General features: G+C 38.8%; 1 protein-coding gene across 3 annotated transcripts in view; it reads right to left on the bottom strand.

Annotated features, from left to right (window-relative positions):
• Positions 1-27,044, bottom strand: part of LOC126343024 (MAP7 domain-containing protein 1-like) — a 255,278-nt gene that overhangs the window by 25,595 nt on the left and 202,639 nt on the right. For all 3 annotated transcript variants that reach the window (XM_050001905.1, XM_050001907.1, XM_050001906.1), the window contains 2 exons: positions 26,059-26,197; positions 5,300-5,415 (listed from right to left, as the gene is read on the bottom strand). In XM_050001905.1, the coding sequence (XP_049857862.1) occupies positions 5,300-5,415; positions 26,059-26,197 (255 nt within the window). The remainder of the gene's footprint in view (positions 1-5,299; positions 5,416-26,058; positions 26,198-27,044) is intronic.

The raw sequence follows: 27,044 nt of genomic DNA, 5'->3' as shown, positions 1-27,044 counted from the left end.
TTAAAGTAGTAAAGGAGTTTTGCTATTTGAGGAGCAAAATAACTGATGATGGTCAAAGTAGAGAGGATATAAAATGTAGACTGGCAATGGCAAGGAAAGTGTTTCTGAAGAAGATAAATTTATTAACATCGAGTATAGATTTAAGTGTCAGGAAGTCATTTCTGAAAGTATTTGTATGGAGTGTAGCCATGTATGGAAGTGAAACATGGATGATAAATAGTTTGGACAAGAAGAGAATAGAAGCTTTCGAAATGTGGTGCTACAGAAGAATGCAGAAGATTAGATGGGTAGATCACATAACTAATGAGGAAGTATTGAATAGGATGGGGGAGAAGAGAAGTTTGTGGCACAACTTGACTAGAAGAAGGTATTGGTTGGTAGGACATGTTCTAAGGCATCAAGGGATAGCCAATTTAGTACTGGAGGGCAGCGTGGAGGGTAAAAATCGTAGAGGGAGACCAAGAGATGACTACACTAAGCAGATTCAGAAGGATGTAGGTTGCAGTAGGTACTGGGAGATGAAGAAGCTTGCACAAGATAGAGTAGCATGGAGAGCTGCATCAAACCAGTCTCAGGACTGAAGACCACAACAACAACATGACAAATACCAGTTACAAGAACTGAACGACCCGTGTTGAGAAAATGAGCTTGTAGACATCTCATGGAATTTCAGAAATGAAAAGTGAGAGGAATATTACCGAGGAACAAGAAGGTTGAATTTCTGCAGCTCTGTGGTTTAGAGATGGGGAAGAAGTTGACACTCAGATGAGTATGAAATGGTACCCAGTCATAAGGAGGTTGAAGAAGGTGCAGATCAAATACACTGATCTATGTATGGTTAGGGTCTAGGTACCAATGATGTCATAAACAGCTGTATAACAATAGTGTCAGCAGCAATATAGCAGTCAGGAAGTCATCACTTATCAGTATAAAGGGAGAATGCTGTCAACAGTTCATAGAGTTTTTATTACCTTATATTTCTAGAACTTCAAGATGATTTTACTAAGTAGTATTAGCATAAGATTATGTATATGTACTTGTAAAGTGAAATTTCATCCAAATGGTTCATAGTTCTTTATAACAAGTGTCTGAAGCAGCAAATGTATAACTGCTTTAAAACAATGCACTGCCCAATGGTAGGCATCCATTCAATCCAAGGCTGCACAATTCATCTGGAAAATGTTCCACTGATGATTATGCAGTCTTGACCTTGTATGAACAGTGCCTCAAGTGCATGATCCAGTACGCTGTCAAGGTCATGACAGTTGTGTCCAGATTAAATTCATTGGTGAAATATGTATTGAGAGATGTAGTGCATATGTTGAAAAATAGCTATGTACAGTGTACATCAGTATGCATTGTTTTAGTTTGTCCACTGCATTAAATTACTTACAAAATAATTTTTGACAGTATAATTTAATTGGATGGATAAAAAATCTACTCATCAAGCTGCAGCAGAACATCCATACAAAAGAAGGTTGTAGTTATGCAAACTTTTGGATCCAGTGGCCCTTCTCCCAACCGAAGAGTTGAAGAAGAAGGAAGAGGGGTGAAGGAAAAGCAATCAAGAGGTATAGATTTCAGAAAAGTCACCCAGAACTGCAGGTCAGAGGAGACTTTTTCAAAATCTACCCCTTCTCCTACAACTCTCCAGTATTTTTCCTTCACTCCTCTTCCTTCCTCTTCAATCCTTCTGTTGGAAGGAGGAGCCATTGGCTTTGAAAGCTTGTAGAATTATAGCCTTCTATGTGTGTGTTCTGCCACCACTTAGTGTGTAGATTTTTTATCTAGCTAATTACATTATATTTACAAAATAATTTGTGGTGTTAAGTTTTCTATCCAACTACATACTGTAGAATCTTTACAGCTAAGCTTCAATGGATCTCTTATGTACATATTCACAGCTATGTACATAATGGTACCATAATAATGTTCAAGGCTGAATATTATGCTTTTGGATACCATGCTACCACTACACTTTTATCACTGTCTTGGTGTATTATCTCATCAGAATAATGGCAATGTCAGCTGGATGAACTTCTGATAAAGGAAAACACATTTTAATAATATGAGATGTGAATAAAATCTCTTAAAACTATAATGTAAAGCATCTTGGGTTATGTTACACTGGTACAGGTTATATTAGCCTGCTATGATTATACAAATATCAATTTAACACCAGCAAGAATAGCACCTGATGTACAGGTATGTCTTTGATTTCATTGTTATAAGATTAAAGAGGGAGGACTTAGTAATTAGAACTAGAAAATAATGTCCCTGATCATGATGTTCTATCCACAGACATTAATTCAGACCAGTGGATAGTGCCACATAGTGACACTCACTTATAAAAGATGAAAAGTATCCACAGTAAATTTAATAAGGTCTTTGTGCACATAAACTAACAGCAGTTCTAATACTAATGAAAATGGGGATTTCTTTTAATTATTTAACCATACTTTTTATCAGTCAGTTGTATTGGTAAAAAAAAAAAAAAAATAATCAGATAAAATTTAAAGAATCTTAGATGTCCTCCATAAGTTAGCAGATTAAAGAAAGATATCAGGACCTATATGTTTTGCTCAGAGATACCAAAACATATTAACATTTACTGCAGTCAAATGCACACATAATTTATATAATGGCTAAAATAAATATTCCTTGATCAATGCTTCTGTCAGGATAACCACATTTACATGAAGCTCCTACTAGTCTCTTAGATTACCAGAGAAACTCCCACACAGAATGTGGGAATAACTCCATGGAGGGACTGGAAGAAATGGAGAAAATAATGGCTCACTCTGCCACAAGGGATACATGTGGACTGAATTAAATGAACAGCAGTGATATCAGTGATCAATGCAGAAACCACATCCAAATCGACAATCATGTCAGAACTCATATGGTTTTCCATTTAATGAATTCAACCCAACTGTCTCTACGATGGAAATAAATAAATAAATAAATAAATAAACATATCTAAAAACAAAGGTGATGTGACTTACCAAACAAAAGCGCTGGCAGGTCGATAGACACACAAACAAACACAAGCATACACACAAAATTCAAGCTTTCGCAACCAACGGTTGCTTCTTCAGGAAAGAAAGAAGGAGAGGGAAAGACGAAAGAATGTGGGTTTTAAGGGAGAGGGTAAGGAGCCATTCCAATCCCGGGAGCAGAAAGACTTACCTTAGGGGGAAAAAAGGGCAGGTATACACTAGTGCGCGCGCACACACACACACACACACACACACACACACACACACACATCCATCCGCACATACACAGACACAAGCAGACATTTGTAAAGGCAAAGAGTTTGGGCAGAGATGTCAGTCGAGGCGGAAGTACAGAGGCAAAGATGTTGTTGAAAGACACGTGAGGTATGAGCGGCGGCAACTTGAAATTAGCGGAGATTGAGGCCTGGCAGATAACGAGAAGAGAGGATATACTGAGGGGCAAGTTCCCATCTCCGGAGTTCTGACAGGTTGGTGTTAGTGGGAAGTATCCAGATAACCCGGACGGTATTACACTGTGCCCAGATGTGCAGGCCACGCACCAAAGCATGTTTAGCCACAGGGTGATCCTCATTACCAACAAACACTGTCTGCCTGTGTCCATTCATGCGAATGGACAGTTTGTTGCTGGTCATTCCCACATAGAAAGCGTCACAGTGTAGGCAGGTCAGTTGGTAAATCACGTGGATGCTTTCACACATGGCTCTGCCTTTGATCGTGTACACCTTCCGGGTTACCGGACTGGAGTAGGTGGTGGTGGGAGGGTGCATGGGACAGGTTTTACACCGGGGGCGGTTACAAGGGTAGGAGCCAGAGGTTAGGGAAGGTGGTTTGGGGATTTCATAGGGATGAACTAAGAGGTTATGAAGGTTAGGTGGACGGCGGAAAAACACTCTTGGTGGAGTGGGGAGGATTTCATGAAGGATGGATCTCATTTCAGGGCAGGATTTGAGGAAGTTGTATCCCTGCTCGTGAGCCACATTCAGAGTCTGATCCAGTCCCGGAAAGTATCCTGTCACAAGTTGGGCACTTTTGTGGTTCTTCTGTGGGAGGTTCTGGGTTTGAGGGGATGAGGAAGTGGCTCTGGTTATTTGCTTCTGTACCAGGTCGGGAGGGTAGTTGCAGGATGCGAAAGCTGTTTTCAGGTTGTTGGTGTAATGGTTCAGGGTTCCGGACTGGAGCAGATTCGTTTGCCACGAAGACCTAGGCTGTAGGGACGGGACTGTTTGATGTGGAATGGGTGGCAGCTGTCATAATGGAGGTACTGTTGATTGTTTGTGGGTTTGATGTGGACGGACGTGTGAAGCTGTCCATTGGACAGGAGGTCAACGTCAAGGAAAGTGGCATGGGATTTGGAGTAGGACCAGGTGAATCTGATGGAACCAAACGAGTTGAGGTTGGAGAGGAAATTCTGGAGTTCTTCTTCACTGGGAGTTCAGATCATGAAGATGTCAGCAATAAATCTGTACCAAACTTTGGGCCTTCACTTTTGAAGGCCAGACGTACCAACAATTAAAGGGAACAGCCATGGGTAGCAGGATGGCCCCCTCATACGCCAACCTATTCATGAAGCCTTCTTGGTTACCCAGGCCTGCCAACCCAATGTTTGGTATAGATTTATTGATGACATCTTCATGATCTGGACTCCCAGTGAAGAAGAACTCCCTCCAGAATTTCCTCTCCAACCTCAACTCATCACTCGTCTCTCTCTCTCTCTCTCTCTCTCTCTCTCTCTCTCTCTCTCTCTCTCTCTCTCTCTGTGTGTGTGTGTGTGTGTGTGTGTGTGTGTGTGTATACCTGTCCTTTTTTCCCCCTAAGGTAAGTCTTTCCGCTTTCGGGATTGGAATGACTCCTTACCCTCTCCCTTAAAACCCACATCCTTTCGTCTTTCCCTTTCCTTCCCTCTTTCCTGAAGAAGCAACCATTGGTTGTGAAAGCTTGAATTTTGTGTGTATGCTTGTGTTTGTTTGTGTGTCTATCGACCTGCCAGCACTTTTGTTTGGTACGTCACATCATCTTTGTTTTTAGATATATTTTTCCCACGTGGGATGTTTCCTTCTGTTATATAAATGAATAAACAATTACATTTAGGTAGTGCATAGTGAAAATATTAACTACTTGAAGTTCAGTAACAACATTCTTTCATGATGTAAATAGACACATAAATAACACAGTGCATCACAAGTACAAAGTTTAAAAATGAATATTTCACTGATGAAACTGTAATGGGAAGTTGTTAGAATACTTTTACTATTGACATATAGAATTTTATTTCATGTTACCTTAATTCATCTATTTGAGCTTTACGCTTAGCTTTGTACTGTATATGACGCAATGCTAAAGCATTGTACTTTTCTGTAACAGTAGCCAACTGAGCCCTCAAATTTTCACACTCTGCCTGAAATAAAATGAGAATAAATACACATCAACAATCAAGAGAGTAAATAACAAACAGTATGTGTACAAAATAGTTCTCAAAATGCAATATACCACATAGTTGTTCAACTTGTTGATGATACCTTAAAACATGTATGAATCTTTGACATGCAGAAAATCTACTCCGTTACAGACTTCTTGAGAGATTAAAAGTGTCTGCTAGACATGGAACTCCAACACATACATTTTCCTTTGGTAAGCAATGTTTTACTGACTGACCTAGTCCTGCACAAAAAACAGCCCTGCTCAAAGTTTCAATTCACAAGTGCCTCTCTCCAACTTTTCGCACTACACAGACATTCCACTGTATATGTTTCTAGATTATCACCTCTGGAAGAAAGGATAAGGCAGACACTGACTAAGCTTGGAAGTTTCATTACAACTTATATTATATTAAAAGGTGAAAATTTCATCCTCAAAATACCCATTAAGATACAACTAAGCCATCCTCCACCATATACTTTCTCCAAAGGTGCTGGTCCAATAATGTACTCAGATGAAACTTTGTGGGGTCTGGAAAATATCTGAAATGTACTGATGGTGTGAAAATGTGAGGTGTACTGTGAGGTACATATGGATATCTCAATCGCTAAGATCATTGCTCACAAAAATCAGTTTCTCATTCAGCATATAGCTTGTTTTGTCACATACATATATTACACCACAGGAGATAATGGGGTATGAAAGCAACTGCAATGCAGGCACACATGACAGGAAGTGATCAACTTGTGTTCTCACCAAACACAAGGAGAATTCAGAAGTTACAATGACATAGTGTTGGAATCAATTAGTGCCTCATGTGATAACAATTATCTGAATATCCATTCTGATCTCTAATTGTAGGTATCTTAAAGGTTTGCTTCATATATTGCCACACGGTATGAAGTTACCCCATTCTTTACTTTTCTGACAGCCTCTACTCTCGGAGATATACTGCACACTTGATGAGTGAACGCCACATGGAAAAGAACTTCGGTATAACTTCCTTATCCACAGTACAAAAATATATGTACTGCTTTGTAGATTAATTTTTCAATGAAGATACCAATAAAAATGAGAAGCATAGATCTCAAATTTTCAAATATAATTTGAAAATCTACCTCATGGTACGTATGTTTTACTTTTTTCACTGTTCCTCACAGTAACTATGGCCTTTCACAGTATTATATTATACATAATTATAGACAATTGCAAATATCATGTGTGTGTGTGTGTGTGTGTGTGTGTGTGTGTGTGTGTGTGTGTGAGAGAGAGAGAGAGAGAGAGAGAGAGAGAGAGAGACCAGTATTCCTTGAAATATCGATGTAATGATTTGCTTCACGATCAAATAATTCTAGTTCGGATGGTCTCAAACTTTATGATGAAAGTGGGTATATATCGACAAGAAGTTCATTCTCTATGAGAGCCACAATCAAGATAGGTTTTTGATGCATCGTAAGTAGTTGCTATTCCTAAATAACGTATAAATCTTTAATCAGTTTAAGGTAAGGAATCTAAGCAGGCCAGTCAATAAGCATTATATTTCCCATCTCTGATCAATCCCTTGAAAATTAAGCACAACATACATAAGGTCTTTTATGTTAACATGTGAAATGTTGTTATCATGGTTTTCAGTCTGAAGACTGTTTTGATGCACTTCTCTATGTTAATACACTATGTGATCGGAAGCATCTAGACACCTGGCAGAAATGACTTACAAGTTCGTGGTGCCCTCCATCAGCAATGCTGGAATTCAATACGGTGTTGGCCCACACTTATCCTTGATGACAGCTTCCACTCCTGCAGGCATACTTTCAATCAGGTGCTGGAAGGTTTCTTTGGGAATAGCAGCCCATTCTTCAGGGAGTGCTGCACTGACGAGAGGTATTGATGTTGGTCGTTAAGGCCTGACATGAAGTCGGCATTACAAAACATCCCAAATGTATTTTATAGGATTCAGGTCAGTACTCTGTACATGCCAGTCCACTGGAGGGATGTTATTGTCATGTAACCATTCCAAGACAGGCAATGCATTGTGAACAGGTTCTCGATAATGTTGAAAGATGCAATCGCCATCCCCGCATTGCTCTTCAACAGTGGGAAGTAAGAAGGTGATTAATACATCAATGTACACCTGTGCTGTGATAGTGCCACACAAAACAACAAGGGGTTCAAGCCCCCTCCATGAAAAACACAAGCACACCATAACACCACCGCCTCCAAATTTTACTGTTGGCACAACACATGCTGGCAGATGATGTTCACCAGGCATTCGCCATACCCATACCCTGCCATCGAAATCGCCACATTGTGCACTGTGATTCATCACTCCACACATCATTTTTACACTGTTCAATTGTCCAATGTTTACATTACTTACACCAAGCGAGGCATCGTTTGGTATTCACTGGTGTGATGTGTGGCTTATGAGCAGGCGCTCGACCATGAAATCCCAGTTTTCTGACCTCCTGCCTAACTGTCATAGTAGTTGCAGTGGATCCTGATGCAGATTGGAATTGCTGTGTGATGGTCTGGAGAGCTGTCTGCCTATTACACATTATGACCCTCTTCAACTGTCAGTGGTCTCTGTCAGTCAACAGACAAGGTCACCCTATATGCTTTCGTGCTGTACATCTCCCTTCATGTTTCCACTTCACTATCACATCAGAAATGGTGGACCTAGGGATGTTTAAGAGTGTGGAAATCTTGTATACAGAAATATGACACAAGTGACAACTAGTCACCTGACCATGTTCGAAGTCCGAAAGTCCCACAGAGTACCCCATTCTGCTCTCTCACAATGTCTAATGACTACTGAGGTCACTGATATGGAGTAACTGGCAGTAGGTGGCAGCACAACACACCTAATATGAAAAACATATGTTTTTGGGGGTGTATATCTTATGCAACCCTCCACATCTCAGAATAACTACTACAACCTACATCCATTTGAACCTATTTACTGTATTTCTCCCTTGGTCTTCCTCTTCAATTTTTACCTCCCATACTTCCCTCCATTACCAAACTGATGGTTCCTTCACGTCACAGTATGTATCCCACAACCAATTCCTTCTTTTAGATAAGTTGTACCATAAATTTCTTTTCTCCCCAATTCAAGTCAGAACCTCCTTATTAGATACTCAATACAGCCATCGAATCTTCAACATTCTTCTGTAGCACCACATTCCATGAGCTCCTACTCTTTTCTTGTCAGAATTGCTTCTTTTCCAAGTTTCACTTCCACACTAGGGATACACTCTGGACAAATACCTTTAGAAAAGAGTTCCTAACACCCAGATTTACACAATGGAAAATCCACGATGGAGTAATGACAAAAACACAGACACGGACACACCCACACCCACACACACACACACACACACACACACATATATATATATATATGAACTGATGCAAATGCAACTCACATACTCATGACCACTGTCTCTCGTTGTTGACAGTCATCGTGTGTGTGAGTTGCATTTGCGTTAGTCTGCATATGTATGTTGCCTAATTTGGAAGAAGGCCTTTTGGCCAACAGCTTACTTGCTTGACAGTCATTCACTGCGCCTATCTCCGACTTAACATCTCCACTATAAGGTGAGTAGCAATCTATCCTTTTCTAAATATTAGCGTCCAGGTTTCTACTTATAGGTTACATTTGATGTTAACAAATTACTCTTTTTTCAAAAATGCTTTTCCTGCCAGTCTACATATTATACCCCATGCACTTTCACCATCATTAGTTATTGCTGCTCAAACAGCAAAACTTATCTACTACTTTTAGTGTCTCAGTTCCTAATCTAATTCCTTCTCTATTACCTCTTTTAATTTGGCTACATTATATTAGCCTTGTTTTACCTTTACTGAAGTTCATTTCATAATGTATTTTCAGGTCGTTATCCATTTTAATTCTGTCTCCAAATTTTTCCTTTACTTCTTGTTCAATGTACAGACTGAACAACATAAGGGACAGATTACCACTGTGTTGCACTCCCTTCTCAGTTACCGCTTCTCTTTCATGTGTTTCTACTCTTATACCTACAGCCTGGAACCTGTGTAAATTGTAAATAACCTTTCACTCCCTGTATTTTATCCTTGCTACCTCCAGAATTTCAAAGAGTGTATTGAAGTCAATACTGTCAAAAAATCTACAAATGCAGCACAGATTGTTTTCCTTCTTTGACCTATCTTCTAAGATAAATTGCGGAGTCAGTATTACCACACATGTCCATTTCTCAGAAGCCCACCCATTTTTACATTCTTCTGTAAATTACTGAAGTCGGTATTTTGCAAGCATGACTTATTAAACTGACATTTCTGTAATATTCACATCTGTCAGCATCTGCCTTCATAGGACTTGACATTATTACAGTCTTCTTGCAGTCTGAGGGTATTTTGTCTGCCTCATGCATCTCACACACCAGGCAGAATTCTTTTATCAAGGCTGACTCTACCAGGGATCTCAATATTTCTGAAGAACTATCATCTAATCCGGACTTCTCACTGAATTCTTCTCATAGTATCATATCCACTATCTCATTTTCATCTACTTCCTCTTTCATTTCTATAACAGTGCCTTCAATTTAGTCTTCCTTGTACAGACCATCTATATATTCCTTTCACCTTCCAGGTTTCCCTTCTTTGCTTAGTACTGGCTTCCAATCTGAGCTCTTGACATTCATACAACAGCTTCTCTTTTCTCAGAAAGTTTCTTTAATTCTCGTGTAGGCAGCATCTATTTTCCCATAATTATACACACTTCTACAGCCTAGCACTCTCCCTTTGCCATTCTGCATTTTCTGTCAATCTACATTAGGTTTCATCTACTTAATTTCCTCTCTTTCTGCAATTTTTCCAACTTAAATCTGCAGCTCATTAACAATAAAATATGGTCTGAATCCACAGCTGCAGCTGGAAATGTTACATAATTTAAAATCTGGTTTCAAAATCTCTGTCTTATTATAATGTAATCTGATTGAAACTTTTTTGTGTCTCCAGGTACATAACCTCCTTCCATGTTTTCTAACTACATAATGATTAAATTATGCTCTATGCTAAATTCTACCAGACAGCTTCCTCTTTTATTCTCCCTCCCTCACAGTCCGCATTGTGCTACCATTTTTACCTTTCTTCCTTCTACTATCGTTAAAGTCAGAACTGAATTTTCTCCTCCCTAAACTATACGAAATATTTATTTTATTGCATTGTATTTTCCTTCAATATCTTCATCAACTGCTGAGCTAGGTGGCATACAAACTTGTTTTACTCTAGCCTATCTATCTCATAAAGTGATCTAACATTTCAGTCTCTCACCCGTAGAATGCCAGTTCTGATTTCCTGATGACGACTCCCTCCTGAGTAGTACCCATCCAGAGATCAGAACGAGTACCATTTTACCTCCAGATTATTTTACTAAAGAGGGTACCAGCATCATTTAACCATATCCCTTTGCTTTCAACTGTTTGCCATACCACCACAGAAAAGCTGTTGGCTAATTTTACAAGGGCAGATCATTCAATCATTGAAACTGTTTTGTCTGCAACTACTGAAAAGGCTGTCACCCCTCTTCAGGAGCCACATGCTTGTGTGACCTCTCCATTGATATCCGTTCATTATGGTTGTACTTATGGTATGGCTACCTGTATTGTTGAGACACACAAGCCATCTCACCTCAAGCAACTTTTCAAGCATTCACAACCTACAAAGATCAAAACACATAGGCAGTTCTATCTTTTTTTGTGCTACAGAACTTTCCGCACATTTTCACCTCATTACACGATTAGAAAGCTGGCTAAGTTTGAGATGGCTAAACTCTTCTGCATCAACTTGTTACACTCAATAATCTAGCAATGCTGGTTGTCCATAACTACTACAGAATGGCATCTCTAGTCTCTTGGGCAATCTTGGAAGTACACTATGTAGTCTGAAATATCCAAACACCCCATATCCCAAAGAACACAGTTGGTTGTTTCTGGGATGTCTGGCTATATGTATTAGTGCAAGCACAATATGATAATGTCACAAACCCATTTTCTGTCAGTGTAGAAAACTAGGTAATTTTACTTTCCTAAGCCTTAGAAATTAATTAAAATTTATACCAAATTCCATGGTAGACTGTAACATTGTTTTCACGTCACATCAGTTGGCCCTGAAATGAGAAACATCCTGCTTCAGAATTGATTACACTTACAATGCATTTGAACCCTGTTCATAAAACATGGAACTTAAAGTATTTCTTCATCGTTGATACTGTGAAACAAATCTCTTCTACTGCAAGCACTTTGCTTTCCATATTTTAATAGGTGGTAGCATGGACCAAAACAAGAAGAAAATGGTCTCAAAGTGCATAACTTAAGAGCTATGAGGACTTGTTCATCTTTGCTACTGTGAAACACACTGCTTCTACAGAACATTTTGAGAAAACAACTTTTGTACATTGTTAGCAAGCTTCATCAGCAATACTGCACATAAAAAGAAGCAGATACAGTTTACTATATCACAGAGCACAACAACACTTACATTATTTTCTCATTGTGTGAAGCAATTGAGCATAACCTGTTTTATATAACTTCTGTCACCTCTCACAATGTTTTAAGGACACTAATATCATAGTGAACCATCAGGAGGCTGCTATGTTGTTTTTTTTTATATTTACTGCTGATGTAACAATTTACTGTTACATTCTTTCAATGAAGGAATATTTATTGGATATGGTATACCTGTCTACTGATTCATGAATCACACTAATATACTACTTTTGAATTGTTTCTAATAGAAAGTGTGCAATCATCTCCAATGCTGTTGCAGACCCAGTGATGACTGTCACTGACATGTAACAAACAAAATGCTCATAAAAAATCCCCATTGTGTGTGTTACATGTTTATATTTAATCACTGTAACAGCATCATAAATTACTCCACTGGGGTCTCTAGGTGTTTACCATCTCTTAATTTATTTTCTTAGTGAGAACAAATAAGTGAATTAAATTAGCTTTAATCTGATTTTGTGTACAAATACTGAGACTTAATTAATAGTGCACCAAATGACTTGTCTGTCACATATTCAATATGAAAACAGCAAACACTGTACAGTGTAGAATTAGAATTTCAATTTCAATTTACTGCACATAACACATGATTTTACATGCATTTGTGTTATCAACTAAGTATAAAGTTTTTTCAATCATATTTTTTTTAGTTTACATAATTTCTTTTTACATTATAATTCAGGATACATTCAGGTTGCAAGGCAATTTTTGAATAAACCACTGCTTAAATCATTTTTTAAAAGTATCCCACATTAATATCTTAACTACATTTGGTAACAAGTTATTAAAAACAGCTTTTTTGACATAGGGGCTTTTCACTGTTAAAGTTAATGTTCTGTTAACCTTATGAAAGTCTTTTCTATGCCTTGTTTCATAGTTGTGAATATCGATGTTTCTTTTTGTGATTTTAGTGTCTTCTTTCATTAGCATTATAGTTTCTAGTGTGTACATGGCATAAACTGTAAGAATATTGTGTGTAATGAACAGGAGTTTACAAAAAGTTCCTGGTTTTACTTTTGCTATGATCCTGAAGGCTCACTTCTGCAGTATGAAAACCATTTTCATATTAGTTTGGCATGTCCCATCCCACAGTACTATCCCATAAGACAAGAAAGGGTACACTAGTTCATAATATACAGTCCCTATGGTTTCAGAATTAAGATATGGAGAGAATCTTCTTAATACATGTTGACTGGATGTTATTCTTTTACAGATGTAATCAGCTTGTTGCTTCCATGAAAGTCGATCATCTATGCATAAACCCAAGAATTTACGATCTGTACAGATAAGAGTCGAGGGGCATGAAAGGGAAGCAGTGGTTGGGAAAGGAGTGAGACAGGGTTGTAGCCTCTCCCCGATGTTATTCAATCTGTATATTGAGCAAGCAGTAAAGGAAACAAAAGAAAAATTTGGAGTAGGTATTAAAATTCATGGAGACGAAGTAAAAACTTTGAGGTTCGCCGATGACATTGTAATTCTGTCAGAGACGGCAAAGGACTTGGAAGTGCAGTTGAACGGAATGGACAGTGTCTTGAAAGGAGGATATAAGATGAACATTAACAAAAGCAAAACGAGGATAATGGAATGTAGTCAAATTAAATCGGGTGATGCTGAGGGAATTAGATTAGGAAATGAGACACTTAAAGTAGTAAAGGAGTTTTGCTATTTAGGAAGTAAAATAACTGATGATGGTCGAAGTAGAGAGGATATAAAATGTAGACTGGCAATGGCAAGGAAAGCGTTTCTGAAGAAGAGAAATTTGTTAACATCGAATATAGATTTATGTATCAGGAAGTCGTTTCTGAAAGTATTTGTTTGGAGTGTAGCCATGTATGGAAGTGAAACATGGACGATAACTAGTTTGGACAAGAAGAGAATAGAAGCTTTCGAAATGTGGTGCTACAGAAGAATACTGAAGATAAGGTGGATAGAGCACGTAACTAATGAGGAGGTATTGAATAGGGTTGGGGAGAAGAGAAGTTTGTGGCACAACTTGATTAGAAGAAGGGATCGGTTGGTAGGACATGTTTTGAGGCATCAAGGGATCACAAATTTAGCGTTGGAGGGCAGCGTGGAGGGTAAAAATCGTAGAGGGAGACCGAGAGATGAGTACACTAAGCAGATTCAGAAGGATGTAGGTTGCAGTAGGTACTGGGAGATGAAGCAGCTTGCACAGGATAGAGTAGCATGGAGAGCTGCATCAAACCAGTCTCAGGACTGAAGACAACAACAACAACAACAACAACAGATTTTTGGCAGAATTTCATCAACCACAGCATTTTGTCTGTTTCGATGAATTGGTTTAAAATGAATATTATTAGTTTTCCTATTTTTAGGTTGTCTCTTTCAAAGTGAGCTCTTGCCTTTTCAATAAAGTTATGCATCTCTCCGACTGGGCTGGGTTCACTGTCTGCATATCAGACACCAGATGTATCATCTGCATACATAATGATCAATTGCTTATTGTTAGGAGGACTTGGGAAATCATTTACATAGCATATGGATAGGACTGGACCTAAAATGAAGACCTGAGGAACACCAAAATGTTTATTTCTTATGCTTGACCTTCTCCTCTCCCGTTTTTCTCCATCAGAGAATATAATCCCTGTGTACTGCTGTCTAATCTTTAAATATGTTTCTAGCAATTGCATGAGTTTTCCAGTGGTACCACTCTTTAGAATTTTTGATATGAGCACATCATGATGTACTCTATCAAAAGTCCTTTCTAGGAAGTTTCATATCAGTGCACACTCCGCTGCAGAGTGAAAATCTCATTCTGGAAACATCCTCCAGGCTGTGGCTAAGCCATGTCTCCGCAGTATCCTTTCTTTCAGAAGTGCTAGTTCTGCAAGGTTCGCAGGAGAGCTTCTGTAAAGTTTGGAAGGTAGGAGACGAGATACTGGCAGAAGTAAAGCTGTGAGGACCGGGCGTGAGTCGTGCTTTGGTAGCTCAGTTGGTAGAGTACTTGCCTGCGAAAGGCAAAGGTCCAGAGTTCGAGTCTCGGTCGGGACACAGTTTCAATCTGACAGGAAGTTTCATATCAGCGCACACTCCGCTGCAGACTGAAAATCTCATTTTGGAAAGTCTGTTTGGCCAAAGGTGCTTTCTCTGTGAGGGAATGGGAACAGCAGAGTGTCTTAAGGAGATGGTTTTTAGATTAGATTAGATTAGTACTTTTTCCATAGATCATGAGTACAACACTTCGTAATGATGTGGAACGTGTCAGGTTAATAAAAGGTGTCTATACAAGATATTACATTACACAAAATATTACATGACACTCAATTTTCTTTTTTTTTTTTTGTGGGGGTTGGGAAATTACCCACTTACTACATCCAAAAATTCATCCAATGAGTAAAAGGAGTTGCCATTAAGAAATTCTTTTAATTTCCATTTAAATGCTATATGGCTATCTGTCAGACTTTTGATGGTATTAGGTGAGTGATCAAAGATTTTTGTGGCAGCATAATTTACCTCCTTCTGAGCCAAAGTTAGATTTAACCTTGAGTAGTGAAGATCATCCTTTCTCCTAGTGTTGTAGCCATTTACACTGCCATTACTTTTGAATTCGTTCGGATTGTTAATAACAAATTTCATAAGTGAATATATATATTGTGAGGCTACAGTGAAGATTTCTAGCTTTTGAAATAAGTGTCTGCAGGATGATCTTGGATGAGCTCCAGCAATTATTCTGATTATACACTTCTGTGCAATGAACACTCTTTTACTCAATGATGAGTTACCCCAGAATATGATGCCATACCAAAGCAGAGAATGAAAATAGGTGTGGTAAGCTAATTTACTCAGATGTTTATCGCCAAAATTTGCAATGACCCTAATAGCATAAGTAGCTGAACTCAAACGTTTCAGCAGATCCTCAGTGTGTTTTTTCCAGTTAAACCCCTCATCAATGCATACTCCTAGAAATTTTGAATATTCTACCTTAGCTACTGATTTCTGATCGAAGTCTACATTTATTAATGGTGTCATTCCATTTACTGTGTGGAACTGTATATACTGTGTTTTGTCAAAGTTTAATGAGAGCCCATTTGCAGAGAACCACTTAATGATTTTCTGAAAAACATCGTTTACAATTTCACCAGTTAATTCTTGTCTGTTGGGTGTGATAGCTATACTTCTATCATCGGCAAAAAGTGCCAGCTTTGTCACTTATAAACTAACATAATACTGCTAATTTCTCCTTTCTTATTACAGTATCCATGATGATGTTTTACCAGTTTATGATATGAATCTACTAATTTCTTGTATACTAGGAAACACACTTCTTATTTTCACACATATTACAGAGTCACTCATTCAACACTTATTTTCTCCTACTATTATTCTCTGAGCACTAAGCTTGACTGGTTATCCAGTACCATCAGGAGGTTAGGGAGGATGGCAGCTTTCTGCCTAAGAGCTACTGTGGCAGCACTAGACAGCAGCAACGTGAAACCAAAAAACACTATCATCTGATTTTGTCCCTCCTTCAATATTTCTGAATGTGTAGTAACATCTGTCCTACCAAAACATGCCCTTCTTGTTGTGTGGCTATGATTAGGTCTGGTTTCAAGGTGTTATTGATGTAGGGCAAGTTCTATACTGAGAACATCCCTAGTGGCTTGTCTGGCCAGTACAGCTGAGGCTGTGTTATGTTTAGTTTGAAAGTTCCAGAAACTGTGGCTGTTAGATGGCAAGTTAGTCTCATTGCATCACACATGTTTCATTGATCAACATTCCACTATCACTAACTCCAAAAATTTCACCCCTGTGAATCTACCCTACTCCTATCAGTTCATCACTGCTACTACAGAGTTACATAACAAGTAAGTCCAGTACAATCCTGCGTGCTGGAAATAATGTTTGTGATACAAAACACCCTTTCGGCCCCCTTGACCATCTGCTTTCCCTAGGATCAGTTCTACCTCACATGTACTGTTATTGGTAAGGGTTACCCTAGTTGGAAAGACCATAATCATTTCCCTCTTGCAAACATGAAGTTTCACAGCTGTCATTACCGCCCAAGCATTCCAAATGCTATCTGATAGTGATTGCAATGTGGATGCTATGGCAACTCTTGTGCCTAACAAATCCATTTAGTTTCACATGGTTCCTGAATCCCAATTCAAACTATTGTGTGATGCTTTTGCATATTCCATTAACTCTCCCATCAATTCTGTAACATGCATGTATTATTAAGTACTTCGTGCTCTAAACTTACTATCTGCATGGCAAGCCATTCAATAATTGACTTACTACTTCCTTCACTCTTTATGTGGTGCCGTACAGTCCCCTGATGTCTTGCTCATTCACAGTTCTGAAAAACAACCTTCAGTATTCTTGCCATAACATCTAACCATCATTTCTAGATTTGTCATATAGTTCGTGGCACTCCATCTTTCAGTTCCTGTACTTACTCCCTCAATTGTTCATAAGACCCATATAGTTTACTGAATTCTGCCAGCACTTCTCTGTGTACTCCATTGCTCTTTGCTTCTCGCCTTTGTCCAGAAAACACATCCTCCAACCTTCTTACTTTGTTTCTCAGTTATCATGCAGTAAAAATTAGTCTAAGTGTCCACTGATGGTTGTTAAGGTTGTTAATTACTACACCTTACTGTCCAGTAAAGAGTATTCTGCCCTCCAGGCTATGACCCTGAAGTGACCACAACTAACACCCCCCCCCCTCCCCCAGGTAAAGAGACAAGTACTGCCATCCCCTTCATTATTAACCCTGGTACACAGCAACCAGATGACAGGGACTACAGTCACCCTCCCTCCCCCTTAACAAAATACCCATTGTCATTGATTTATACTAGACACACATAAATGCAAAATGTGAATCCTAACCTAAACATTTCAATATTACTAAACACAAAACTTACTTGCTACATAACACTAAAACATTGATCTTCATAACTCTTTACAAAACCTTAAATTCTCTACTCCCATGATCACATTATTAGAACTGAAAAAACACTGAATATTCTTCACCATTTTCTTGACCTTCATGCATACGATAACTCCTGCATTAGATGTTCAATAACCCTGCATACACTCCATTGTTTATTCTTCTTTATCCGCTTAGCAAGGAGTGGTTGTAGGCATGAAACATGTACTATTGTTTGTTTTAGTAGGCAAACTGTGGCTTCACAGTAACTGGAGACATGGTCTCTGTCACCTAATATGGTTCTTGGTATCTTATGACAAAGTTTTTCATATTACCCTTCAGTGTGTATGAGCTACACAATGTTACCCACTGCCCTACCCTATAATGTGATAACCTTCACCCATGTCCCACTGCTGCTTTCTATTACTCCAAAGCCTTTTTATTTGCCCTCTGCACTTATCTCCACACATCTGTCAATGTTCTCACGAAATTATGCATTGATTCTTTGTCTCTACCACTCTTTGTTTTAATTATATCAAATGGTAAAAGCATTTTCATCAGATATATCACTTTGTATGCAGATAGCTCTTTACTGGTGTGAACCTTTGAACTGTAAGCTGCTACTGCAAATGAAAGATACATGTCCCAGTCAGTATGGTGCAAGTCCATATAGTAACTCAATATCATCTCAGTACTATGCTGCCTGCTGATTAGGGATTTTGATTATTATCACATGTATAGAAAAATGATACAATATTATTGTCAATACAAAACTGTTCCCTGCATGTTCCCTGCAGGAGTCCAGTTAAGTGGACACAACATGTTCATTCCAATCACTGCGAATGGTTTCATAGCCTATGGGAATCTCTGCAATAACACTTGTTTACAACTTTTACCTGCTCTCTGCACACTTTGCACTCAATTCCTCACACATTGGTCTCCATCTACCTTTATTCTTCTACACAAATACCTCTCCGCTATCCTTAGATTGCCCTACAACCTCAATGCCTGTATAATACACGATTGTGAGCTTCCTTTAATACTTTCCCTTTGAGTTCGGCCAGCACTACCATGTGTGACCCGCAACCTTGTTCTCTTACACAACAGACCATCACTCAAGCTGAACTGTGGCTGTGTCCTAAATAAGGTGTGATAGAAAAGTAATGAGAATTTTTGTTTTTCTTAAAGAATCTTTTTTTTTTATTCATTTACATCAACTTTGCCTCTTTAACGTAATCTCCCTTAGATATAATATACTTGTGCCAGCACTTTTTCCAATCTTGCGAGTACATCTGCAACTTGCTTATCATAATAGCACTCAGCTCCTTCAGTTATTTTGTTTTTATCTCATCAATGGTGGCAAGATGACATCCTTTCACAATTCTCTTCAGCCTCAGGAATAGAAGGAAGTCATAGAGGGGCACACCTGGTGAACACAATGGTTGAAGCAACAAAATGATTTTGTTTTTTACCAAAAAAATCATGAACAAGCATTAAGGTGTGACCAGCAGCATTACTGCGATGCAATTTATGTGTGTAGTTTTGCCACAATTCTGCTCGTTTTCTTCAGACTACTCCATGCAAATGGCACATAACTTACAGGTAATATTCCTCATTGACTGAATGACCATAAAGCAGGAACCCATGATGCACTATCCCATTGTAATCAAAGAAAACAGTGAGAAGAACCTTAACATGTGATCAATCTTGTCAAATTTTTTTCGATCTTGGATTTTCAGGCAGTTTCAGTTTCGACAGCTGGGCCTTCCTTTTACACCATTTCCACATACTCATGCTTCATCACCTGTTGTAAATTTCTTTAGAAGTTCTAGGGCATTGTCGACTTCATTCAACAATTTCTCAGCAAAGTCTATGTGGATTCTTTTTTTGTCAAAACTCAACAAACTTTGCTGCTACACATTTCAAACCCAAAACATCCAAAAACATTGCTTGGAATGAGCCCAAGGATCAACAACAATCTCTTTGATGGTGTTCTGTCAATTTTTCAGAATCATTTTCTCTGCTTCTTGCATAGTACTGTCACCAATTGATGTCCTAGGGCATTCAGGGTGATTGTCATCTTCAATGTATTCTCAAGCCTCTTTGAAACATTTATACCACACATACCAGTTGTACACTCTTATCTTGCTTATACTAGATTCATCAAAAGCCACAGTCAACTTTTGAATGCACTGCTGTACTTTATTCCATTTTAAAAGCGAAATTTAATGCAAATTCTTTGATCTATCTTTTTCAAGAGTAAAAATTTGCCAAGCACTTGAAAACATGAATAACCTTTTTGACTGCCAACAATAATCTAAATATCCAAAACAGATGAAAATGCAAACATAGACCCAGAACATGCATATCACCAAGATAAAAAAAATTGAAAATTGTATGTACACAACCCACGAAATTAAAAAATTCCCATTACTTTTTGATCACACCTTGTATAGCTTGCAGTTAGTGGCAGCATTTTGTGTTGCTTGCTATTCTGCAAGGCCAAGCCCCCATGTTTGCATTATAGTCACTTTCCTGTGCATCCCATCTGCATTCATATGTTTCTTACCTGGACTATGTACCACTTCATAACCAAACAGAATGAGATGCAATGCCCACCTTGTTAACCTACTGGTGGGTCCTTCAAGCTTAAAAACATTTGAGGGCTGCATGATCTGTAACTACTTTAAATTTTTTCCCATATAAGTAATTCTGGAAGTATATATATCTGTATTTCAGACTAAGCAATTGATTTTTCTGGAATAGCTCTTTTCTGCTTTGTTGAGTAGACCTAAAGTGCATGCTATTGGATGTTTCTTACCACTGATCTCTTGGCTCAATACACACCTAACTGGATGTGTCACTTGATAACACAAATTCTTTCTCTAAGTCTGGGACTACTAAAACAGGGCTTGATGTTAGTGCCCTCCTCAACAACTCAAAAGCAATTTAACACTTCTCCGGCCAGTCAAATTTTACCTCTTTCCTTAACAACTGTGTCAGTGGTCACATTATCTACTTCTACATACTCCTAAAAGACACCATATGGTGCATGGCGTAGAGTACCCTGTACCACTACTAGTTGATTCCTTTCCTATTCCACTTGCAGACAGAGTGAGAGAAAAACGACTGTCTACCTGTTATATCTATGAAGTCCTCCTCAAATTTCCCACAAAATTTGCGAGTCCTAGAAATGAATACAACTCTTTACCCAACTTAGGAATTGAAAAGATGTGTACCAGTCTTGGGTCTGTCATGAATCCTTCCTTGCGATTACATGCCTAAAAAAATTACTCTTCTCCAGGCTCAAAGACAAACATGCTGCCCGCAATCTTTGAGAAATGTCTCTTAATTGCTGTCTATGTTCATCCATACATTCTGAAAACACAATTACATGATCCAGATAGGTCTTAATCCCCTCAGACCCCATCTAGTAAACACTGAAATGTAGCTGGAACATTCTTTAATCAAAATGGCATCCTTCTACACTGATAATGACCTCAGGGGATCAATAATGCTGTCTCTGGTTGGTTCTCCAGAGTTACACCTATCTGATTGTATAGTCCATAGTGGAAAAATATAAACACTGTCCAAAATTGTTCAGAACGGGGTATGCATCTGTCACCATTTTACTGTTAAGATTCCTATGTTCACAGCAAAACCTATATTTCTTGGAATCATCTATTGATTTCTTGAACACAACCACAACAGCAGCACCACATGCTAGACTAATGCTTTCTTCTATTATCCCATAGGCTGCATTGGCTAACTCCTGGTCAATAAATTCTTCCATAATCAGCTGAAAATAATGGGACAACCAATACGATTTACGGTACAATGGTGCTTCATTTCCCATCAGTATTCAATGTCGCTTCACGAGTGTTGCCAGTAGCAATTCTTGATGTCCAAATTGCTATAATTATTCCCCTCATTAACTTTATCACCTCAGTGTTAAAATTATACAGATTCATGGGTACCATTCTCCCACCATCTCCCTCTTGTGTAATCATTCCCTTAATTAATTTTATTTCCTCACTGTTAAAATTATTCAGATTCATTGGTACCAGTCTCCAGCCATCTCCCTCTTGTATGTGTACAATGCTCCTCCTAACAAGACACTGCAAAGTATTCAATACATCACTCACTTTCAGTGGTTGTACCACACACAACACATCAACTGGTGAGTCTGGCTCCACACTCACCCAAACTGACTTTCTGATGCCATCAGGCAGAATGTTATCCAAACAAGCTTTAGTGGTCTCGTATGCAGTACAGACGGTGTGATCCTTAAAGACAGCTCAATTTTGGCATGGTGCTCATTCAAAAAGTGTAACGCTAAGATCATCCAATAAGCATCACTTGCATGATGCACCACTTCCACACATTGTTCAAATTGAACCACATAAACTCGAAAACTTAATTCGAAGAATCAAACTGATCTCCCAGCAGAATCTTCTACCCCACACAACCTATAGCATGGTGGATTCAATTATTTTCAACCCACAGGATACATATTCACTACTGAACACATGCACCCCTGTGTCCAACAGAACTTTAAATTTAATGCTCTTCACACCCACTATTACAGCACACTCCACTTTTGCACAGATACTCGCTGCATCTATTTTACAGGAACACCACTGAGTGGACTTGGGGTTTGCTTTGGTGTTTTTTGGGGTGTATATAACTCAGGACAACTGGCAAATCTGGGAAAATTCCGGGAATTTTTTCATCTGGGAGAAAACAGGGAAAAACCCAGGAATGTTTTAGAACTCTCGAAATTTTTCATTGTTTTAGTTTTCAGTTAAATTTTTGTAGTTCTGACTGGTAAGAACTGACACTGTAACAAAGAATTTTACTTTAGCCCTCTACTGCAGAATAACACTGCAGCAATAAAACATAAACGAGGGAAAGAAAACCAAAATAAACTTATTTTGCAAAGCAGATGCACCATTTCCAACCAACAACAAACAAGTGCACACACAAGCACCTCGTGGGTGGTGGTGGGTGATGGTGGTGGTGGTGGGGGGGGGGAGGGGCGGGGGTTAGGGGGGGGGGAGGGGTTGTTTTCCTGAAGCACCAGGAATTCTATGCCAGTGTATAAAACCTTAACCATTCAAGGGGTTGATAAGTTTTATGGTTCCAAGAGAAAGTATTCTGTCACTTAACATGGAAAATGTGTATTTTTGATCGGGACATCCAGGAAAAATACGGGATTTTTTTTTGCTTGTGCACGTATACACCCTGTTTTAACACTTGTGTGTTACCTCCTTGTTTGTCCTTATTGCTGTCTCCATTACTTTGCTGCTGATAACCATCCTTCCTATCCCACTGAGGCTACCAACACTGCCTCTGAATGTGTCCCGTTTGATACCAATTATAGTATTTCACATTAGTGGAGAATATCCCATGTTTATTATGTACAGTAGCTGTTATGTCAGTTTCCTAGAATTCAGTTGCTAATCTAACAGCAGAATTTAGGATCTTCTGGTATACCTGTCCGCACTCATTATGATATGTTGTATGACACGTCCCTCAGGAATGCATCACATGCTCTATCTGGGCTTCCTGTAATATTACATTATTCAGTTTTTCATTCTTCCCTAATTCATATGTCAAACCACTTCAGGTAAAGACAGCCACACAGATGCTAACTATTCATCCCTGTCTAGAACTTGTCCTCTAACTCCAACTTCTCAGCCACTAAAAACTCTATTTTATCTAGCAATACTTGTACTGCCTCGGATTTGAACATGCCTTGTGACTCTGGCTCTGCCACTGTGAAGTCTTTAACTATTATTCACAACAAAATAGATGCTTTCCACGTCCACAGCTACTCACACACTAAGAATTATAGACCATTTATGCTTTGTCATCAAACACCTAGATTCTGTACACTTCTGGTTGCATGTCCATAATGGTGGCACATCCAACACACTACTGACACAGATTCCACACACGGCAAAACACAATACATCAGCTGAACAATGTAACTCTGAAATTACAATGTACTTTTCTTTTAGACCGCATCTCTTCCACATCAGCAAGCAGAACAACAGTTTACTGTCACCTCACTGTGACGGTGCTGTTTTCTGCAGTTGTGATGCTTTTCTGTGTGAATGTCAGATCATCTGATAACCACTGGAGATGAAATTAGCACTTCTGGCACCTAATGAAGTACACCAGGGCGGTTGGTCTGTGACAACGACATGCACCCATGATTACTGACACCTATGTTCAGCTTAGCAACATGTGAGCCATTATGGCAGATCATGCAGCAAACTGGCAACATCAGCTGTGCTGCAGTTGGACAGAATGCTGGCAGGGAAAGCCATCTTCATGGAGAGATGATATGAGGCACCACAGTGCCCACGCCAATGAAGACAGGTGGGTGGTGGCAGCATGTAGAGTTGGTCCAATGACCACTGGATGTTACTCCTGCAGTGGGCCAGGAAGAGGTGTCCCTCAGTGGTACAGTACTGACACAGTCTCAGGAGAGGAATCAGTAAAAGAGATAACAAAGGCCCAAAATAATGGCAGCTTCTGGCTGAGCCTCATCTGGCTGTCATCCAGTGTAACCTCCTCATCCCTACAGGCACTGCTGGACTGTTCATACCTTACCTGAAATTGGTGTGTTTATATACAAGTCAACGGCTCAGTTCTCATGATTCTGTACTGCTTTGGGCCACAGAAGGGACAATTATTTCATGGGCTCAAGGTGTAACAATTGCCTGGCTTGGCCTGCCGAGGCAGTGCCTTTCCACTATGACCCCAGGAATTCAGTGCCAAGCCAGTCCCATCTCTGAATGAATAAAGAGCTTTGTTGCTGGAAGTAGTATGCTGAAATTTTGTGCCTGCCTGTTGACAAGGCCATTAGAGAGGAGCACAAGGTTGGATTCGCCTTAAGTGATTCAGGATAATCATGGAAAATCTAAATCAGAACAGCTGAACATTGGTTCAAACCATCATTCTCCTGAATTCAAGTCCAGTGTGCTAATTACTGCGCTACCCTGCTCAGTCTGTGCCCGTCAGCTACCTTTAACATCTGCAATGCTTTGCCGCTGGACTTCCACAGAATCACCAAATCATTGGGCCCTCTACAATGCGTTTGGTTTAGGAGGCAACAAGCAGAATATTGGACGAAGATCCAAATCCAAAAACAAGGCAAGCTAATGGTGCCAAAGCTGTATTTTAAGAGAAGTTCAATCCTGAGCTTGAACAGGAGAAAGATTAATATTGTGGTAGGTTTAATGACTGGCCACATAAACTTCAGGAAACACCTGCACATGATGGGTATAGAGAAGTAAGTGTAGACTATGTGGTGAGCAGGCCCAAATCACATAACATTTAATCTTCCAATTCAAAGCACTGGAGACCAAAAGATACGGAATATTTGGGTCATCAAGCCCTGATGAAATTGTGCCTAATAAAGAACTAGTAAAGGTCTCCTATTGCTCTTTAAGAGTATTGGCTGGTTTTACTAGAATGACAGGGATAGTAACGCACAAAATCTCAATCGTGGTGCAGGCAACTCTGAGCTAAGTCCACAATTGTTCCGACCCCCCACCCCCAAGTAAATCATTATACAAAAGGTACTACCCCAGTTGCTGATGTCCCAACCATGGAGTCACTTGTAATGGGGAAACAACAGGTGGCAATGAGGGAAATTTTAAATACTATTAATTCAATAATTACAATGCATTTTCCTATAAACTGGAGCCTACTTTGTGTGGAAAAATCAATACACTGTAACAACCAACAGTGGCTGTAAAACCAATAACAAGCATCATGAGCTAGAAGGTGAAATGAATATTTTTAAAATTATAGTGTGAACCTATAAATGAGTGATTACACTGGAAGACAATGTTTACTATTTCTCAGGCAAATAAGTTCAGTAATTTTCAGATTCTATTTTTACTAGTCTTGGAGAGAAAGAAGGGTATGGTTTGTAAATTGAAATATTTTTGCTTGTTTAGATCCACTGATACCTTAGAGCATGATGTTATGTCTACATACATTATTTAGAAGAAAATCTTCATTTCATAATTGTATGTAACATGAATAATACGTGCCTTCTTCCATGATTATTTGGTGGACACATTTTCGACAAACAACTCATTTTACGAACAACTTCATAAAAAATGAAACATAGTAACACATCATTTACCAAGATAGAATATCAAACCTGCAATTTCTTTATTTCTTCGAGCCTCATTAATTCTCCTCTTGAGGTAGCCATTTGTGAATCCAATAGACCTGCTAATTTCTTGGGTGAGCCACAGCTGAACTCACTCATCATTAAACTTGGAGGAGTGGAATCGGCTCTGAAATCAGTTCAGCTGTTTAGTATACTACCAGAAACTGAAGAAACCATAGGGTTATACTACTACATTTTCACAGCAAAAAATAAAAATATGAAAGTGAAAATAAAGAATAAAAAACTGACTTGCAAACAACACAATTATATGAATAAGACATATGCTTCTAATGCAATGAGAATTCAAGAATAAAGAACAACTCAGTTACAGGTTACAGGTGACGAGTGTGATCCACAGAATATGGGAAAAATGTGACAAGGCAGATAGTTGGGTGAATAAACACTCCGTATTATTCTGAATAATTTGTTGTTTTTATCACATTTACAAGTGTTTCTCTTCCCACTGTTTGTATCTCTTAGAAATACTGCTACACATGACTCAGATGTATACCTACCATGCAACAGCAAAATACATTACACCAGAACCACAAACTCATGTTTAGTGTGCACTCTAAGCTAGCAACTAAAACATAAAGAGAATGGTCTTGATTGAGCTTCTCTGGAAGCATGTAGATGACAGGATATGGTTTAGGTAGAACCTACGACTGGGTTCAGGGGACACAGGTATCAAAGATCTGGCCCAGGCACTCTTCTTTTGTCCTGTTGTCTTCCTCTCTCTTCACATGCATTCTGGTTGAATTTCTATTTATTTTTTCAAGTGTCTTTGCCTGATGGAGGAAGAATTTTCTTGAGAAACTAGCATTTCCTATCATATTTGCATTGCATTGAACAATGAGTTTTTGAGCTACCCTATTTCATTTAATCTATATATATAAAACCATAGCTGTAAGGCTGATGAATCTTATAGAATCAAGAAAAATGATTGATATCCAGTGAAATACATGTAAAAATGC

This window comes from Schistocerca gregaria, chromosome 1 (assembly GCF_023897955.1).
Source record: "Schistocerca gregaria isolate iqSchGreg1 chromosome 1, iqSchGreg1.2, whole genome shotgun sequence".
NCBI classification, from domain to species: Eukaryota; Metazoa; Arthropoda; class Insecta; order Orthoptera; family Acrididae; genus Schistocerca; species Schistocerca gregaria.
This window is presented reverse-complemented; position numbering and strand designations above follow the sequence as displayed.